The sequence below is a fragment of the Channa argus genome, chromosome 8, assembly GCF_033026475.1.
Source record: "Channa argus isolate prfri chromosome 8, Channa argus male v1.0, whole genome shotgun sequence".
Taxonomy (NCBI): Eukaryota; Metazoa; Chordata; class Actinopteri; order Anabantiformes; family Channidae; genus Channa; species Channa argus.
The window spans coordinates 7,443,151-7,464,094 of record NC_090204.1 but is presented as its reverse complement, the minus strand read 5'-3'; the positions used below and the strand labels follow the sequence as shown (position 1 = coordinate 7,464,094).

Sequence of the window (20,944 nt, the reverse complement as noted above, 5' to 3'; positions counted from 1 at the left end):
TATGTGCACTAACGCTAAAACTAATGCAGTCAGTTCTGCATTATAAACCCTGCCTTCATTAAGGTGATAAAGTGTAGTTGTTGTGGGAACTGTCTGTGAGACACTTTAAGAGCACTTTGAAAGATGTATTTAATTATGCTGTGGAATTTTATTAAATAATATTGACAGGTGGCAATGGATTCTAGTTACCAGTGCTAGATTCTGTTTGTAAAATGTGAATGTAAATCATCTCAATGCAAGGAATCAAAGGGATGCATAGAGATTTGTATCACCTCCACATTGGTATTTTATAAGAGACCTGAAAATGGATACGCGAACAGCCTCAAAGGATGTTTCACAGTATTTGCCACACTGCATAAAGGAAGACGTAGCTGAAGGAAACCCCCTCTACATTTTCCCAACTGGCTGACTGCTGAGCTGTCTAGCTCTGTGATTGGCTGACAATGAAGAGTGAAGGAGGTGAGGCACAGGATGATGCAAACAAGTGAAACACAAGGGAGACGCAGCCAGAAACCATTGCAGTCGCCCCATTTAAAAAAACTTGAATGTCACATTCCTGAAAGCCTCACACCTCCAACTACAATGAATGCAGCCTGTTTTAAGCTACGCTGTTCGCCATGTTAATGGGAAGTGATTTAAATATGTATTAAACCACTAGACTGAAAGTTACGGTTATGTTCAAGAGTTAGTACCCCCCTTTTTTTTCTGTTTCTTTGTATCAACATAATAAAATTGATCTGATCGTAACAGGTCTTAGTATTAGAAACTCAGACGAACAACAACGTCCAACCTTTATTACTGTGCCAATATTTATTTTACAAAAATGTGGGTAATACAAAGTATCCCCCAACATTTTATAGCTTTTAGATCCAACTTTAGCAGCAATGACTTGACATAATCATTACTTGTATGATTATATCAGTCTCTCGCTTCAATGTGGAGGGATTTTGGGCCATTCTTTGCAACATTGCTTCAGTTCTTTGGGGATTTAGTGCATTTGCTTATGCTCGGAAGGTCCCACCACAGAATTTCAATTGGGTTGAGGTCTGGACTTTGACAAGGCCAATCCAAAATTTTTATTGTTTTTTATTGTTTAGCCATTGTGATCTAGATTTACTGGTCAGCTTCTCATCATTGTTCTGTTGCATGACCCAGTTTTGACAAAGCTTTAGCCATCAGACAGATGGCCTCGCATTTACCTTAAGAATACTATGGTATACAGAGGAGGTCATGGTTGACTCAATGACTGCAAGGTGCCCGGGTCCTGTGGCTGCAAAACAAGTCTAAATCATCACCGCGGCACCACTGTGCTTGATAGTGATTATGAGGTGTTTCTGCTGAATTGTTGTGTTTAGTTTTCACCAAACATGGCACTGGGCATTGTGGCCAAACAACTATGTAGTGGTTTGTTGAGATTTAGTTTTCTGATCCTCAGTCATGCTTTCATCTTCTTTTTAGACAGAAGAGGCTTTTTCTTGGCTACAGTTCCAAACAAACATGATCAGTCTTTTTCTGTCGTTAATTTGAAGGAGGCCTGCAGGGTCTGAGATGTAGCTCTTGGGTTTATTGGGTTTCTCTGAGCATTTCTCAGTCTGAACATGGGCTGAGCGTGTTGGGACCTTCACTCCTGGGAAGACAGGCCTTGAATGCTTTCCACTTGAAGGTGGGAAGGGTGAACTTTCTCACTGTAGAAAATTGAACTCCAAATTGTTTGGAGTTGGTTTTACAACACAGATTGATGTGCTTCTCCAAGACCATTGTTTACAGTATATCTCTCCCTCTTGTCATTGTGTCAACACAAACCTGAATTCTCCATGGAAGCAGTAAAGGGGTATTTAGTATTGCCATTTTGCCAGTTTTTCTTTTTTAAAACTGATTTTTAATAGATATTTTGTTGCACATTAATTGGTTATTTGTACTTAATAGCAATTTTTCTTACCACAATGACACATTTGTTGAAGGAAACATGACTAGTGCACTTTTACGCACAGTAGCTGTGACACAAATTTGTTTGATTGTTAAATTATTAGATTGGCTGTAAACTGAGTGTGAACCTTGCAAGCCTGTTGTGTGTTTGTGACTTCCCTTCCCATATCAGTAACAGCAATCCCTGTTTTCCTCCCTGCAGTCTCCATCGTTGGAGATTTTGGTGATATAGCAGAAATTGGTAATGAGATCTGTGCCACCTGCTTTGACAAACCTCTTCCTGTACAGGAAGAAGCATGTTTTGCATTAATTTAGATCAATGTATGACAACTACTTTCTGTCCCTCTCAGCACAATGAGGGGTGTGCATTAAACCAATCTTAGTTTTATTTACTAAATATGGAGCCGCATACTCACAAAAAACTTGCATTAGTCATTGCAACTTTTGTTTATGCATTAACATCTTGGGGACCAAAACTCTGATTTTTTACTTGGGAAGTTTCTTTGTTTGAGGTAGTACTGTAAATACAGTAGTATAACACTTGAGTATAATCACTTTAGTCTGTATTAGTGCAGTACTTTAATTTAGAGCTACAGCAACAGTATACCTCATTAAATTCTCAGGAGAGTATGAATTACTTGCGAAAACCTGAAAAGTTATTCCCCCTCATCTTTCCAGCATCAAATTGTTCATAAATGGACAGTGACTGAGTCACACATAGACACCCACAGCTTGACTGTTAAGGTCATGGATTGGCCCATTTAAATGTTTTGTTCCAATTTATGTGTGATCAACTAGTAAATATCCAAACAAGCATCTTGTGGGATAAAGCAGTGCCACAGGATGCCTGTATTTCTGTTTTAAACTTACACCAGTGGGATAGATTATAGCGTGTGAAGAGGAAGGTGAACATTTGAGATTTACTTTTTGTGGATCACAGGCTGGCTTTTCTCGGCAGTTAATTTGGAGGAGGTGATATGGAGAGGCAAGAAATCAATATCAGTTGAAACAAAAAAATAAATGAATTAAATGTGATTCAAGATAGGGAACCTTCTCTGTGATCTGTTCCCACGCCTTACTTAACAACCATTCCAATGAAATAAGACAAATTTGAACAGTCTTTTACTTGATTCTTTTATTCACAGATTGGAAAACACCCCTAAAACAACACTTTTTAAATGATTTGGTCCCTTAAGGCTTAATAGATTTGGATCAGCAAAAGTCAAGTTTTAAGAAAGATTTTTTTTCTTTGAGAAATAAAGCATTGTACTAATAAGCAAGGAATACAGAAATACTTCTACATTCAAATAGATAAATCTTAATAATCTCGTTGCTTACAGCACCCTAGCATTTGATGAAATAAAATGTTAAATCTCTAGTCATACCAATGTTTCAATCTCTGCCTTAAACAAATCAGCATTAAATATGGGCTTGATCATTTTGTACTGAAAGTGTGACAAAAGGATTTCTACTAAATTGGTAACTGTCATGCAGACCTACACACAGCTATGCATCAATGCATTGGACAGGCTAATGGTTAGAATACAAACACCATATACCACAGTGCCCTCAGTAACACTGTATCTGTCTAAATCTAGAAAAGTATGATTTATAGAGCTCATTTGACACTGCACTTGTTTACACAGAAATATTTAATCTGTACAAATGTGCTGACTAAGATTAAACCATTATGTTCAAATTCTGTGTATAGTTGTGATTACTGTTGTTATCCCATAGTGACAGAGCTCAGAGACATTCTGCCTTTTAATACCGGCTTTTTATATGTGGGGAATGCAGCAGTCTTCCTCTTCACCCAAAACTCTCAGAAGTTACTGAGTAATTATTGTCATCAAGGAAGCATCATTTGAGTCATAACTGAGAGGAGGATTACTGATATTGTATTTCTTTCCTTCTGATTAGCACATCATAGCCAGTTTTGTGACATCTGATTCTTTTATCAGATGGCACAAAATTGTGAAATAGCACATTGTCTTTGTTCATGCTGACCTAATGTCAATATATGTGTAAGGGGCAATGTTGGATAAAGAAAAGAGCAAAGAAGAATCACTACCCTCCCTAGCTGTTATTTGAGTTCACCTCCTTTTATCTCAGTCATTGTTCTCCTAATGAGGAACACAGCTTCTGCTTAGGCACTTAGCCACTGTATTCAGTCACGCAGCAAAGATCTAATCTGGGCATGCTGGAAAGGAGCATCATCATCACACACAAAGAGAGGAAGATAATGTATTTTTACCCTGAATTTCTATTAATGCCTTTCAATTTACTGTGGGGTAACAAAGGAAGACACAATGAATGAGAACTGCCCTTATCTTGTTATGATTAATATTCAACACCATCTTCTAAAGTGGCTCGACTCATTGCATGTGGAAGAGACGGAAACCCCAACAGCCCCTCTGAGAAGATGAGTTAAACTGGGTTACATTCAACCTGACACTGCTGCAGAGGATCTGAAAGCAAAAATGGATTTTTAGCTTCATTCTGGCCAGAATTTGTATTCCTTCACCACAGGTCAGAATCTGCTGATGCGTTTTGTTTTAATTGCACAAATGAAGCTATGTAAGGGAAAAAAATAAAGTGGACTCAACTGCACACATCATCTTTGTTCACATTGGTTTAAAAAGCTGGCAGGAAGTGAAATTCTTGGCCCCTGTGGGAGGCATCTACTGCACTGTCAACTTTCTCAGGAAAAAAAGAGGAAGAGGAGGGAGAAACAAGAATCTCAGACATGGACAAATAAAGCCTGTTCAAAAGAAAGCATGCCTTTCTTATAAATTAAAAAAAACACTAAGCGACTGCGAGGGCAGACATACTGTCTAACACTGTAGCTTTAATGTAACTGCTCACCCTCTGGTTGTAAACCTATGCCCGAGGTTGTTTGTTCTTCCTGTTGGAACATGTCATGCCCAAAGACTCCTGACTTATTTAGTCGTAGATCATTGTCATGTTTGTGTCTGTGACCAGTGAAGAGTCATCCTCCCAGAATGCTGATAGTTTGCTAAGTCTGTCTGTTGGTACATAGCCTGTCCTCTTCAAATCTGCAACACTGTTTACTTGTCAAGCAATGCAGACACACAAACGTATATACTGTATATATCAACGTATTACCAAACTAATCACAATAAACAAGAATAAATAATTATGAGGGAATTCTTCTGTCCTTTGTTTTTCCTGTTCATCTATCTTGTTTTTTAATATATAATGACTTGTCTGTTATTAGATGATAACAGCAAAAATATTGATCAGGTTTTTCTAGGCGTTATTAAAAATAGGGCTGTCTAGCTACCCACGTAGCTAAATCTATCAAAAACTGTGACAGAAATATGGTCACAAAAATAGCGACAAGAATAAATGAGATGGAAATAGCAGTACAAGTCATAAAAGCATTTCATCAATATAAAATATTACCTCAGATAATGTCACTGTAGTAACGTTGACATTGGTGGGATCACGCACTACTGACAAAAATCCAAACTATTTTTCTGTCAAAAATATATCCATTACATTATTATTATTTTTTTTAACTTATGTCACCTGATGACCCTTTCAGTTTGTCTTGTGACACCTTAGGTTTGGAACCACTGAATTAACAGCTGTGTAATTAACTTTTTCCGTATTTAGGATCCTCGGTCAAACATTTTTTAAAGGTCAAAAATTAACAGCTTTGAAGGATTTAGTGTGAAGTTCTAATTAAAGTTTTATCTTGTAGATGGTGATAACACTTATTCAGTAACATATGATCACAGGACTGGCAGGTAACTATTGTGCACACATCTGTAACTTTCTACCTGTCTAACAGCACCTGGTTTCACAGTGGATCAACAGGTACAGATGCCATACCCGTCCTCAGCTTTTCTTATACTTACCGGAAAACAGAGACAGGAATGACAGGAGTAGTGACATGGAAACAAAGACTAAGTAGACTGTAGACACACAGACAAAGACGTATCTTTGATATGTTAGCTCTGGTCATCTGATATTTTGATTTCTATCTTTGTTCTGCAAAATTAAATAGATTTGTAATGCTTACAGGCATAAATATAGACATCATACATTTCTAGTGGATCAACTGTATCTACAATAACATGTTATCTGGGAATAAATCTATAATTATGGATCGATTTAAAGCATAGTTTACTCCATTGTTTTTTTCATGGATCTGGATCACAGCATTTAAAGCTGTACACAAAGACATTATACCAGAGGCAAGACAAATCAAACAAAAAAGTATGTTTCAGCAAGTGTGTGGTTGACGAGGAGGATGACTGGAGCCCCTGCTACACTGGGCTGTGGTCTGGAGAAGCATGTGTGGCTGTCACCATCACACAGTCAGTGGCTGTGTCCTTGGTCCTGCGAAGGCCCATGTATAGCCTCTCATCCAGGTTAGCAGTCAGTTTGTCAGTGAGTTCTGCTGTGATGGTCTGTGGGCCATAGCCTGAGGAGTCAGAAAGTTGAGGGGGCGAGCGTTCATCTGGCAGTTCAGGAGGAAGTCCAGACTGTTTGCTGTTCCCCTGAGTGTCAGAGTGCTCTATCAGCCCTCCATCTTTCTCCGAGGGATGAAGAGGTGTTGGGGAAGAGGATGTACAGTCCTTATTGTCTCTGACACTGACATGCTGTTCCCTATCCATGTCCCTATCCTCAGTAGCTGTAGACTCTACCTTTGGAGTGTCAGGAGTGCTGCCTGTACAGTCGCTGTTCTCCTCATCTGGAGCACTGACAATGCGGGGCAGCGTGCTGTGGTAGCTTGTGTCCAGTGGGTAGTTTACACTGTCACCTCTCCGTAGTGGGGTCCGCTGTCTCTCAAAGGAGGACTGAAAGTGTCTGACACCAGGGTCACTCCACTGCTTGTGATGCTGCCATTGCTTGCGGAGGTGGATTCGGGACCGGTGCTTCCTTAGCGGCGACTCCTGCTGGTCAAATTGAGGGTCATGGCGGAGAAACTCATGGAAGAGTGCATCCGTCTTCTCATCTATGCTGTAGTCCCGCCGGTGAAGTGTTGGTGGTAGAGATGGAGTCTGCGTTGCCTCTCGAGGTGTCAGCATCTGACCATATGGAAACCAGCTCAGTGAACCAACATCTCCTTGTATGGAAACTCCTCCACTGGCACCCAATAACAGCTCATCTTCTGGCACCTCCTCGAAGAGATGGGTCTCAAAGCTCTCACCGATAGTGCCAGTTCGCCCTGCACTGGTAAAATGATGCCTTTTCTCGTGTGCTGTTCTGTCCTTAAGGCTGCCACTGATGCTGCTGCTTCCAAATAGTCGTAAGTCTTCTAGACCTCGAGATGGAGCCTCTATCGATGCATAACCGCTGTCCATCTGCAGCAATTTCCGAGTCCCTGTTTCTCCATCACTGCCCCCTCGCTCTGATTCAGTGCTCTCCTGTTTTCTCTTTCTTCCCTCCTTCCCACCTAACCTCTCATCCACATATGTCAAAAAGTCCTTGTCATCGTCTCCACCCTCTGCCTCATCCCCTAAATCCTGGGATGGGTAGCTTTCTGTCTCTGTGCGTCCGCCCAGCGAACACACACTGTCAGCATCACTGCAGACGGAGTTCCTGTCATTGTTGCTGCTCTGATCAGAGGCAGCATACTGTTCCAGTGTTGCACGAAGGGTCCAGATGTCTCTGTAAAGTGACTGGGGATCCTGGGTATCAAGGGCATCCAAAGGATCAGCACCATCCCTTCTTAACAGGGACAGGGTTTCATCTTGGGGATCAGGGGATAAGCCAATCACCCCTGGTCCTCCATGGCTGCAGCTGGGCTCCACCATCACCTCCACCTCTACCCTGCAGTGCCCCCACGGGAATGGAGAGATGAGATAAAATCAAAGAAATGAAGAGAAAAGGAGGAGGGAAGTGCACAGACACACAAAAACAAGTGTCAGTGTCAGAGCATTTATCTGAATAACACATTCTGAGATATGGCTGTGTTCACACTGCACAGAATGATTTTCATGACTGGCAATGCCTGCTGTTGCATGTCCTTCAAATCAGCTGAATAATGAAGTTATGTGTGCCCAGAAAATTATCTGCTCTAACTTGGGACAGCAATTTAATAAATACATACTGCAGGGAACATAATTTGAGAAATAGCAATAAACAGTGAATGAGTGCGAGGATCATCAATTTCTTAGCTTAAGGCAGCTTCTCGGAAATTCATTTTATTTGCAACAACAAACATCTGCAAACATAGACAGGAAATACTGACTTTGTTTGATGTAATATTCAGAGAAGGAAAATAAATTGTTAAATAAGAAAATATTTTAGAAAGTTGTTTATTTTTATTGCATAAGCTAAGAATCTGCAGAATTTGCATTACTATTTAAAACAAAAATCACTGTGACCCTTGCACTTTAGACCAGCGATGGAATGTTTTTTTATGCTAGATATAAACCCATGTCCCAATTCTCCACTCAACTCTCCAAAAAATGTGAACTCTGGAAATCCCCTACATCTGGCTTCAAGTGCTGTTTACAGGGATCTCATTTCATACAGATCTGAATGTGGTTGGCTAACACTGTATATAGTTATTCTGGATGGTGTGGTTTGATCTAGTAAAATGTAAAAAGGTAAAAACAAAACAAACAAGACAGTTTTAAGCATAAACTTCCAAATTTGTGATGACAAGCAGTTCGATTTACTTAATAATGATGTTTGTCATTAGGTCATGTTATCATCTTTAACAGTTTTGTTGGTGCAAAGCGGTGGAGAGCTGAGACTGTATTGTAAAAATGCCTATGATAATTTTTCTAGCTACTGCAAATAAATGAGTGCAAGCCAGCAAAGCAGTGGACAGGATGAATGGCAAGGGAATTAAAGATACCTGCCGAGGGAGGGGGGTGGTGTTGTAGGAGGTGAGAGGAGACGTGTATTGGGCTGGCTAGGACAGAAGGTGATGTCCTGGGTACGAGCAATGTACTGGATGAGGTCTATGTGGTGTGCATCATTGTCATCCTGGTCCATGCTCTCGCTGGCGGCCCGTTGGCGCTGGAAATGTCTCCTCTTTGGAGAGCCTGGCTCCCACCAAACATGAGGAAAAAGCAGTGAGTTATACAAGTTGTGTGACAGCATGCAGGAGTGAAGTGACACTTAATTCACAGGAAAGCTTCGATCAACTGTTGAGGTTTCTGAAGGGATTTTGTGATCTATGTTTGGTCCCTTGGGGCATGAGAAAGAGCAGAGACAAGTGTGTGTGTGTGTGTGTGTGTGTGTGTGTGTGTGTGTGTGATGAAGGGGATCGGCAGGGAGGATTCACTCAGGGGCTCAAATTGACTTGGAATGATCAAACCTTGCGTCATTGAGCCATCTGTCTTAGACGTGTGTGTGTGTGTGTGTGTGTGTGTGTGTGTGTGTGTGTGTGTGTGTGTGTGTGTGTGTGTGTGTGTGTGTGTGTGTATCCAACTTAGCAGCAAAGTGGCATCTCACAGTTGGTTAGTGGAGCCCCCTGCTTAACCACTGTCTGTTTACCACAACAAAATCTCGCCAAAAATTCTAAATCGACAAATACTATAAATATAAAAAACATCTAAGAAAGAAACTGCTAAAAATATGACTTACAGAGAATCACAGCAATTTGCTTAGGTTCCTTTCAGCACTAGCCCAGATTGTTTCTAACAATAATATAACAGAAATACACTTTACACCATGAAGGACCCATTACCTCTGGTGTCAAGGCTTGAGGCTCTCTGGCTGCTGTCCAGCTTCCATTTCTTGATCTTGAAGTAAGGACTGGCTCCCTCTAGACTAGCGTGGCGCCGTAGTTTAGTGAAGAACTGCTGCACAGGCCCCTGGCTTCCTGCACTACTGCCAGCAGGAGGGGTGCCGCTCCTTACCGCAGCCCCTTCTCCAATGCTGACACTGCTGTGTCGGCCCCAGGGCCCCACTCCTACCATCTCAATCTGAGAAAAGATAGAGAAACGTGGTTAGAAAGAAAACCTGCCAAGACTAGCGGTCTCTGTATAATCCTCTTTGACAGTGATGCTCCAAACAGGCTTTCTTATTTACCCATCAACTATCACTCTTGTCTGTCCTCCCTCAGGCTCTGTAACCCTCTAATGTCAGTATGAATGACTCACTGGGTGACTGGCTTGTTGACTGACTGGTTGACTGATTTAAAAAAAATTGTCCCTCTAATATGATAAACTTACCCAGCTTCACCTACATTCTGCTTAGTTTTTAAAAACATGAGATTTTACAAGTGAACTCTACAGTATCCACACTCACTACTATTGAGTTAGTTGTATTGATGTTTTTTAAACTGCTGTGTTTCTGCAAACATGAAATTTCTCTGTCATAACCGTGATAATACAATACTATCTTATGTGAAATACATTATACTATATAGTGGTTGGAGGTAACATACAGAACAGGGACTTGGCTCTTTAGTGTTGAGAGGTACAGTGTTCTCAGTGAAGCTGGTATACACCACAGAGTTGAGAGCATCTCCAGGGAGCGCACAGCTGGGACTGATACTGAGGTTGGTCAGTGCCGTTTGTGGTAAGGGGCACAGCATCGGCTAGAGAGAAGCAAGATCAAAATTAGGATTTTAATATGTTGAATTAGTTCTTGAGCATTTTTTCCCTACAAAGCCTTGTAGATTGAACTAAGCCAATCAACAAGACTACAGTCTGCTGTACTGCAACCTCATGTTCAGATTCTCTCCAGTCTAGCTGCTGTAAATTGAACAGGTTTACCCTAATGAGAAATCAACACACAGGGCATGTTGAAGAGTGATTGCTCTCCTTTTTTAAAATCCTATCTGTTTTACTAATTTATTTTTTCAGTCATCTGTTTTGAACAGTAATTGTGTGTGTGTGTCCGTGTCTGTGTAAGAATAGTTTTTTTACTCTGTAAAGCATGTTTGAGAATTCTTACAAGTGCTGTATACATAAAATGCATTTGTAATATTATCCCTGATATCTGTTTTTCATTGGGTAAAACGTTTTTGCAGCGATAAATGATATTACAGTTGATCTCAAGACTAATGATGCATCAGGACTATATAATAGCAGGTCAGGGCTGTCACCTGGAAAATGGAAAGTGCTGACTTTGCAACTGGGCGCGTTGTCATGGTGATAGTGTTCTCTGCTGAGTCGCATTCGTGGATGGTGACTATCTTGAGGGCAGGGGGAGGGATGTGGAGGTGTGTGAGGCGAGCGTTCTTCAGGTGATGAAAGTCTCCCTCGGTCAGAGTATACCTGGGATGTGTAACAGGGCGCATGCAAAAGCTATAATATCAGCACAGGATGACACAAGTTGCATAGGCAAATGGAACTTTCGCAAGAGACCAACAGTCAAAGGGAAATATCTGACAAACCGATCACAACTCCTCTGATTTCTGCATTTTGCTTCGCAGGATAAATCCTTTAAAAGAATTTGCATATCCAGCTCAAGGCTTTAAAGAGAAAAGTAGGCCACTGAAATAATGAGAGAGGGTGAGCACTCATTGTGACTAAAGCATACATAATGCATTCTGAATTAATTCTTAACCCTACACTGACATAGAGGCAAGAATGTCAAACATGTACATCCTTGGATGTTGGACTTCGGTAAAGCTGAAGTGTACAAACATCAATAAGAAGCAAAAACTAAAAAAGGCATAGGGATTAGCAAATGCAGGCTTCTGTGCATGAGTTGGGTTTCTGACCTGCGGCCCTTCTCCTGGGCTTTCTTGCCATGATCGAAGAGCGCAGCTTCATTGAAGGAGACACGGCGGCCTGTGGTGCCTGTGGACAGGAAACGCTCTGTCTCCTGGTCTTGAGAGCTGGCCAATGACAAACAGTCTGACTCATCCACCCTGATGGTGATTTCTAGCAGAGATACAAAGAAAAAAAGACAGACAGCTGGGTAGGTAAATGGATGGTGAGTGGTGATGGCAAAGATAAATGAGCACTTAGGGTTAGTTATTGTTTGTCGTTTTGGAAATTCTTTTTGTATCTGTGGCACTTTTCAGAAAACAATAGACCCACTGGACATTACAATTTAAAAACATCAGAAAACAATACTACAATAATTTTCCTTATTACATCATGATTGGGTAAAAAGTTGCAACCCCAATTAAAAAAAGTTGGGAAGATGTGAAAACCTAAATAAAAACAGGAAGCAATGATTTGCAAATCTCTTCAACCCATATTTTATTCACAATAGAACAGAAACAACATATCACATGTTGAAACAGAGATTTTACCATCTCGTGGAAAATATTTGCTCATTTTGAATTTAATGGCAGCTACACATCTTAAAAAAGTTGAAACTTTTGAGATGTGTCGTACCAACTTTTTTTAAATTGGGGTTGTAATATAACAATTTGTTGTTCAATGTTAGTAATATATTTATAATAAGTTTGTGTGTTTAGAGTGGCTTTGAGTGGCCACACTGGACTGTTGGGTTTTCTCTCTACCACTTTGGTTTAGACTGAAAGATCTCAACAATGTAATAAATCCTACTGACTTAGCTGATCCCATAATTAGTAGGGCAAATTGCTGTAATCCAGAATTAGTGTGAAAATATCTCAACTTCCACTAAATAGATGGGCACCAAATTCAGTACTAGCATTTATGTTTGTCAGACGATGAACCCTGCTGACTTTGGTGATCCCTGATTTCCTCTGTTCAACTCTGGCAGCAGCCTTTGTTGCAAGTCTTTCAAATCATGTCTTCCCATCATTGATTTAACAACTGTTTAGTAAATGCAAGAATGCCCAGAATTATGTTTTTACTGACTTTATAAGTAAAAGAAAGAATCTGATGTTCAGACTCTGCTTTGTGGAGGATAAGTATGGCAATATTATTAACTGCTTATTTTTACTAGAGACATTCATTGATCCAAAAATGTGTTCCAGGAATGGCATGGACACTTAAACTAATTAGGTCGAAATCACAATATTTTAATGGAGTAGATATTACACATTTGTGCTGATGCACAAAAATGATCCCTGCTTCCATGAGTCCCATCACTTTATCTCCCAGCCCCACTGTCTCCATTACTCCTCCTACCCTCAGATACTTGGCTCTTTCTCCGTTCCCCTGTTTCTGCCCATTTCTGACTTACCATGGGTGGGCTGAGACTCCTCCATGTAGGTGGTGTTGGTCTTCTCAGGGTCATCACTGGCCCTAGGGCACACCAAAACATTCAGATTAATGCAGGGATATGATTATCACTTTTTTAAACCAGTGCTTTTTTTACAGAAAATGATTAAAAGAGTCATACAGTGCCAATCTAAAGTATTCATACCCCTTGAAATATTTTGCATTTTGTCACGTTACAACCACAAATGTAAATTTATTTTATTGGGGTTTTAGATGATAGACCAACACAAAGTGCTACAAAAAGTTCAATTTTGGTCTCATTTGACCAGATGTTCCACATGTTTGCTGTGTCCCCCACATGGCTTGTGGGGACTTCTTATGGCTGTCTTTCAATAATGGCATTCCCACTTGCAAGTGTTCCATAAAGCCCAGATTTGTGGAGTGCATGACTAATAGTTGTCCTGTGGACAGATTCTCCCACCAGAGCTGTGGATCTCTGCAGCTCTTCCACAGTTACCATAAACCTCTTGGCTGCTTCTCTGATCAATGCTCTCCTTGCTTGGTCTGTCAATTTAGGTGGACGGCCATCTTTTGATAGCTTTGCAGTTGTGCCATACTCTCCATTTTCAGATTATAGTTTGGGATTTTTTTTTTATAACCTAACCCTGCCTAAAACTTCTCCACAACTGACCCTGACCTGTTCCTTGGACTTCATGATGCTGTTTGTTCACTAATGTTCTCTAACAAACCTCTGAGGGCTTCGCAGAACAGGTGTATTTATACTGAGATTAAATTACACATAAGTGGAATCTATTTACTAATTAGGTGACTTCTTAAGGCAATTTCTTCCACTGGACTTTAGTTAGTGGTATCAGAGTAAAAGGGGTTGAATACAAATGCACGACACACTTTAGTTAATTATTTGTAAAAAAGATTTGAAAACCACCCTTTCACTTCAAAACTTTGTCTTGGTCTATCAGATAAAATCCCAATAAAATACATTTACATTTGTGGTTGTAATGTGACAAAATGTGGAAACTTTCAAGCGGTATGAATACTTTTGCAATACATTGTAGATGCATAAAAAATACACATGTATGTTTAAAAATACACAAATATTTTTACACAGTTGATAGGTATTAACCAGATATAAAGGAATTTATTAGCGTGAATGTTTTTTAAAGTGATTTAAAACAATATGCAGATTTTGAACATTTTAGAAAAAAACCCAGAGCCAAGATGTCTTTAGTTCTGTATTTGAAAAGGTTTTCGCTTTTCTCTGAATTTAAATGAGGATTATTTGTAGACGTCTAAATTTTATGTTGTATATAAATTTCTAAATGACATATTTTCATATTTTACTGGTACATATAGCTGCATATCATGTGCATAAAGATAGAAAAAAATGCAGTGTCTGCAAATAATGTGGTAGAGTGGGACCATGTAAAGTGAGAGAATACTGTAAGAGTATTAAAACACTATAGGTCATTGGGACCTAATTCAGCAGTCCTGAAATCATTTAGAACTCCAATAAGCACATTCTCAGTGCTTTGGTGTTTTTTAAAGAGCTCAGCAATGAAACACAGATGAATGATTGATTGGCCTGTAGCTGCTAAAGTTTAATGGATTTCGATCAGACTTTTTGAAGAAAGATTACATGCAGACAGTTTTCAGATAGACCAAGCAACAAGTAAAGTTAGATTTATTACACAGAGCAACTGAGTATCTAATACTTTAGTCAGACACGCGCAAAAGTAAGTACCCCCTTTTTTTGAAATGGCAAAAAGAGAAAAACAAAAATGAATTACGTTTTTGATTAAATTATCAAGAGTGATGCAAACTTTTGTAGTAGTAAAATTTTTATTGAAACTTTTTTTTTAAACATACAGTTACTTCTGATGTTGAAGATTTGTACTAGCTACATGTGCAATGTTAACATGTTAGGGGATGCAAACTTAACCCTAAACTTAGTAAAGTAAAAAGTTTGCTTTAGTCCTTTGCTTTAGTCCTTTTTAGTCCTTTTGCTTTAGTCCACTCGTTGTTTAAGCTATGGAGGGCATATTATTCTGTCATATATTTTATTCCTACAAACCTTTCTGTTTTAATATCTCATGTATCGATCAAACAAGATTTACTTGATGAGGCAGAAGAAAGAAACTGAAATCGCTACCACATCGTCTTTCTCCAATTTATTTGTGCAGAGCTATGAATTTTATGTCTGTATTTATGTGAGTTTGTGTATGTGGGTGTGAAGTGACATGAAGAATTTTTCCATCCAGCAAAACCTGTGCTACTTCTTTTCTTTTATTTCCTTTGTGTCTACTGCTTCCCCATGCTGCGAGTTTCAGTGTTCGGTTGGACGTGAGATTAATCACTGCCGATGGCTGCTATGAACTCTCATTACACTCATCATTTGTACCAGTCTGCCCGATTCTCCTTATGCTCTCCCCCGGCAAGCCTTGCCTTCTCACGCTTCACTCCCTGTGCTCTCTGTTTATCTGTATCATCTAGTCTCATATATTCAAGTGTGTGAAATGATGCGTGCTGCTGTAGAGAGGCACATAGCATCTTAAGGGAAGCCATGTTTAAATAAATGAACAAAGATGAATCACCAATAAATGAGCATGAATGTTGAATGTGTTTCCACCAAGGTGATTTCATAACAGCCCCATGGGGGAGCCCTGACACTCAAACATCTGGCATGTTTAGTGAGTGAGTGCACTGGGCTGTGCACTGCATTTTCTGTTAATGGAATCATACAAAAGATGAGAGCCACTGGGTGGAGTAAACTGGATGATTCCACAGGAAGTAGTTAGCTTAATTTGCAATTGCAACAGACCTTATCAATCATGTAAGAATTGTATACACACTCAATGTAAGTACAGTGCTGTGTCTACAGTTGCTTGTAAGCTCAGAAAGAGTAGTTTCTGTCAGTCAACAAACTGTGTGTGTGAACACTTTCATGTTTCACCTGTGCACCTGGACCTTTGTGAAGCAAAACATCTTCGGTTTTTGTCGAAACTGCGTAGGAGTGGTGTTGATTTAGGTTGGTGTGCCTTTACAAGGATGTAGAGTTCAGTGTTATTGTGTGAAGGATGTTTGGAGGTTTTAAATAACAGGCCCACCAGGCAACAGAATACAGTAGTTTATAACAAAAACCACATTCTGTAGCCTCAAAATGACAAGAGTTGAATGAGCATCTTTGTGGCACAATGTCACAACACTGAACATCACAGGCTTTAAAAGTTATCATTTATTACACTGTTCTTTTTATTAAATCGTGCAGCTGCTGCTTATATAAGTCCATGCTTAATATCAGTCCTTACTCTTGGTTCCCTATAGTGTTACCTTATGAGTTTTTGCTTAAACTGTTTCTAAGCCACTCTGGATGAGAGTGTCAAATGAAGTGCTGAAATGCTAAATGTAACTTATAGCTTTTACATCTCACCTGGCACAGCATTGTCCTCCTCGACAGCAGCGTCGGCAGGCAATGAGGAGGACAGAGATGAAGGTCAGTGTTGCCACAAGGAAGATGAAGAGTATCACCAGGACGAGCACATAGCCATCCTGCTGCTCCTCTGTCTTGAAGGGGATCTCCTTGGGAACAAAGAAGTAAGAAAGATCATTTGTAAAATATAGATAGATGGACAGACAGACAGATTGATTGATTTATTGATTGATTTGTTGATTGATTGATTGATTAAACTCAAAATTGTGAATAGGCACTAAGGAGAAGTAAAGTAGATAACAGGAAGAGAGGTGGGCGTCTTCCTGTGCTGAGTATGGACATTAAGTATACTGGTTTAAGAGTGAGAGAGCACAAGTAAAAGCTTCCCACATGAACATCAAAGCACCGAAACCACTCATGTAAGGTTAATGCAGCGCCTTTCTAAGCTGATGAATAAAGATGGAAAAAAAAAAAACACCTCCACTCTTCACTTAATCAAAGTCTTCACCTGTTACTCCTATTCTTACCCAGCCTAGATTTTAAATATGGAAAGTTACATTTTAGTAAAACTTTTTTAACAGTATACCACTCATATAATCATATCTTAATACAATAAAACTACCAACAACTGCACAAACATGCTACAATGTACAGTAGAGTGCACTCATCAGAGATATATATTTTTCCAACATGAAACATGTGACACATCCAGTAAACTAGATGGGATTGCTTTGCCTTCTCAGTATTACCATGCATCATAAAAGACTGATTTACTTCTACTGGTTGCTTGCCCTGCATAAAGTGAATCTGTAAATGCAACAGTGCAATTAATCAGTGAATGACAGAACTACTAACCTGGATTAAACACACATGGAACAGCACTAAAGAATGTATACTATACTCCCTTGGCTTGATTGTTTTAAACAGTAATGTTCACTTACTTTAATAAAAAATAAACAGTCACTTTACACCTTAAAATCTCTCCTTCTCTGAAAAATCTCCATCTCAAAAAATCATAGTATGCTACTGATTGTAAAATATAATGTGCTAGAGAGAGGAAAGATTATGCTTTTGTTTTCCAATATTATATGGTGTGCACTATTACACATTGTCTACATTAGTATTAGCAGCTCACTACTCATAGCTAGCTCATTAGTAATGTAAGAATTAAGCTATTTATGTAGGAAATGTGGAAAAACACATTATGAATATTAGGATTTAAATGAGAGTATAAATAAAAGTATCAACAAAAATCTATAAAATTGTCAAACCAATTAAGACAGGAGATGTGACAATGGAATATCAAAATGCTCACACAATGAAGTGCAAATGCTGTTAACACAATGCAACAAAAAGTGGTTTAGTTTATTGTATTATTTAAAATATATAACACTTTCTAAATTTCCTTTTGATTGAAAAATCAAAATCATTATTGATTGAAAAATCATCTGAATTATGATTAATAATCAAACCTCAAAAGTAAATTAGTGTTCTCCAAAGGTTTCTTTGTTGGCTATAGTGCACTAATTGAAATTGTTTGGTGATCTTACAGGTAGACTGTTGGGCTGAATTATGAGGGAGAAAGCACAGCAAGTGTTAATGAGCACCAGACTCCAATGTCGCACTTTAATTTCTCTGTGAGGGGAAATTAAAGCAGAGATTAGATCGGAGATTTAATTATTTCAAGTCCAGGTCAGGATGTTCTCTATTAGCCAGTCAATCGGCCAGAAGAATATGAGGGAAAGTATGGTGAGCTGGATACAACATAGAAATAACACAAACACACACACACGCACACACAGGAAGTTTGAGAATAAGCCAGTGGTGAAAGGCAGACTTACGGTAGAGTTTTCTGGTAGGTTGTTCCAGACGGCAGACTCATTGCTCATGGTCCAGGCCAAATTCAGAGTCCCCCTGAGAGATAACACAGGCACACACAAACACACAGAGGAAATGACTGTTACTGGAGCTCTTTGTCAAATCACAAAGTCAGCCAACGTGTGCTCACGTATTTGTTCTGTACAAATAAACAAAAGATAACCTATGTGAATACTAAAGAATTTTAAGATGGTCCAATATACACATCAATGCCAACTAACACAGCAAGATAACATTTATGTCACGCTGTGTGTAATGTGATAGAAGATATTGCCTGCAGCAGAAAAATCTTGTATCTCACAGAGGCATGAAAGACTGTAGGAAAAAGCAAAACCCTAATGTATGTGTGTAAGGTGTGTGCGCTTGTATGAATGCGTTAAACCTCCACAGAAGATGCAAATATTAACATCTCGATTGTAAATCATCACCAATGATTCCCTATCAGCCTTAAAACTCACTATCTACCTCCCACGCGCGCACAGACACACACACACACACACACACACACACACACACACACACACACACACACACACACACACACACACACACACACACACACACACACACACACACACACACACACACACACACACACACACACACACACACACACACACACACACACACCAGCTCTTACTAAACACTGTCTCCAGCAGCTGACTTCCACTACCGATGCTGCTGCTGTGTGCTCACTTTTACAGATCATAGCCATTAATACTGTTGCTGTTCAAACTGTTCCAACCCCGCCCCCCACAAAAAAAACACACACACACTCACACACATACACACACACACACAGAAAGATCTACTCACCCAGCAGGGGAGAAGCCACATGCCAGCAGCACTCAGCACTCCTTGCTCGCCTGCCAGCCACTGCAGCATTCAACTTCAGTACCACAACCTGTCAGCTATTGCCCAGCTCTTTGCTATCAGCTAATTCCTCGCATCTACCATCCAAGCATGATAACTGTTACGGGAAACACATCGGGTTGTGACCAGAAAGCTTTCCTTTGCAGCACCTAACCCACATCCTGCTTTCTAACAGCCCAGTAGTCTTACCCTGATGGAGGGCAGTGTGCAGCAGCAGCTTGGATGTGTGTGTCAGGCTGTGGCTCAAGAGTCTCCTCCTCAGCTCGCTTACTGCATCCTCAGCCCACCCAGCCAACTGAGTCTGAGCAGCAGTGTTCTCCCTCAGGGCTGGCCCAATGGCCTTGGAGCAATGGGACGGCAGTGCAGCATGGCTGATAACAAACATAGCGGAATGACTGGTCCATTATTCACATCAGTGTGTGGATAAGTTTTACATTAAATAAGCATTCAACAAATGCAAATCACACACAGGAACCCCTTCAAGTAATGATGACCTTACTTCATGACAAATTGAGACAATAAATACATGTTGGACAAAGCTTAATCTACAACACTGTTCTGTTTGAATCATAGCCTACACTGTGGGACAAACGACAGGTAGCCTTAAATGGCTTTGCTCAGTAAAACATTAAGAAATTTCGTGAAAAAATCTTCATATTCATAAAAATTAAACTATAACGCACATTTAGCACTGTTCACTACTGTGGTGCTGCAAAACCTAAAGATTGCTTTATTAATTATTGGGCTCGGCAGATGGCAATACATCGATGTCCCAACCACGCAATATCCCGTCATGCTTAACAACATTTCGGCAGTGATCGCTTCGTTGTCCTATTTCTTCCCATACCTAATCATAATTAATCTACCGCATAAGTAGTCTACTAATGCCATCGTGGACATGTCATAGCTAATTTAATGTGATTGAAATGGGAAATAAGAGAGCATCACGTTTTTTATTGCTTGGTAACGTTACTGCAATTGTTTCCCCGGAACAAAATAATGAACATCGACTCTGGCACTGGCAGCTGTTTCCTTGTGGTTTAGCTGGGAAAAAGAAAAACCTATTGCAAGTAAATCACTTTAGATTACGTGTTCAAATAAAGCTGACAGCACACTTAAACACACACAAAAAACAGCTATACTATACGCAGCGCAGGAAGCTTAATAAATAGCATACTGATATTTAACAAACGCCTAGGATTTCTCATAAGTCCTGTGACCGACAGAGGAGACAACTCACGATCTGAAGGCAGGCATGCAGCGAAGGTAGCACTCACCTACTCAACTAGTCTGCTGCAAGGAGGGGTGGAGGGGCGAAGCCAATAGCACGAAACTCTGCTGTGAACACTTTAATGTGGCTTTTAAAGCTAAAAGTATTTATGAATGAAACCCCACTGTTTAGGCCACGCCCACCACCCAGTTAGCAGGGCGTCACGTGACTCGATGGGCGAACAAGAGCTGGCTGATTGAAGGGTTTCTCCAAAGGCTCATTCAAGTCCCCATAGCTGTAATTTGACAGTTCTTCAGTACCGGCGAAGTTTGAATGAAAAATATAATACTATCTCTCCTTTTTTTCATATGTATTTTAATAACTGTAAATCTCCTTTGTGCTCTTATCATCCCCTTCGCTCGCTGTATGCAGCCACTTTGGTGCAGCTGTTGAGGACGATGGAAACAGGCTCAGACGTCTGTTTGTCCTAGTTTGGGAGGCCCAAACACATGTGGCACACGAGACCAACAATCCGACACCAGAGCAGCGGCTGTGTTCATGTGT

The 20,944-nt window shown here is 40.0% G+C and overlaps 1 protein-coding gene across 10 annotated transcripts; it reads right to left on the bottom strand.

Moving 5' to 3' along the window:
- Positions 1-3,051: 3,051 nt before the first annotated feature.
- On the bottom strand, positions 3,052-20,606 carry cbarpb (CACN subunit beta associated regulatory protein b). Of its 10 annotated transcripts, XM_067513456.1 has the most exons (12): positions 20,448-20,606; positions 19,360-19,541; positions 19,114-19,267; positions 18,261-18,333; positions 16,420-16,568; positions 12,994-13,055; positions 11,591-11,753; positions 10,970-11,141; positions 10,307-10,459; positions 9,605-9,842; positions 8,768-8,957; positions 3,052-7,731 (listed from the first exon to the last, which is right to left on the bottom strand). In XM_067513456.1, the coding sequence occupies exons 4-12, from the start codon at positions 18,306-18,308 to the stop codon at positions 6,222-6,224; spliced, it is 2,685 nt and encodes an 894-aa protein (XP_067369557.1). In that variant the 5' UTR covers positions 18,309-18,333; positions 19,114-19,267; positions 19,360-19,541; positions 20,448-20,606; the 3' UTR covers positions 3,052-6,221. The 10 variants fall into 10 exon arrangements, with proteins under 10 accessions (XP_067369557.1, XP_067369554.1, XP_067369562.1 ...); XM_067513453.1 differs by having other exon boundaries at positions 19,114-19,541; XM_067513461.1 differs by having other exon boundaries at positions 16,420-16,565; positions 19,114-19,541.
- Between the last annotated feature and the right edge of the window lie 338 nt (positions 20,607-20,944).

Bases quoted from the DNA above. Each gene is read 5' to 3' on its own strand.
- cbarpb (XM_067513453.1), bottom strand. From the start codon at position 18,308: ATGAGCAATGAGTCTGCCGTCTGGAACAACCTACCAGAAAACTCTACC. The intron at 11,142-11,590 runs GTCAGAAACCCA...TACACATCCCAG, and splicing joins GCCCAGGAGAAGGGCCGCAG to GTATACTCTGACCGAGGGAG. The intron at 10,460-10,969 runs GTGACAGCCCTG...GCTTCTCTCTAG, and splicing joins CAGCACTTTCCATTTTCCAG to CCGATGCTGTGCCCCTTACC.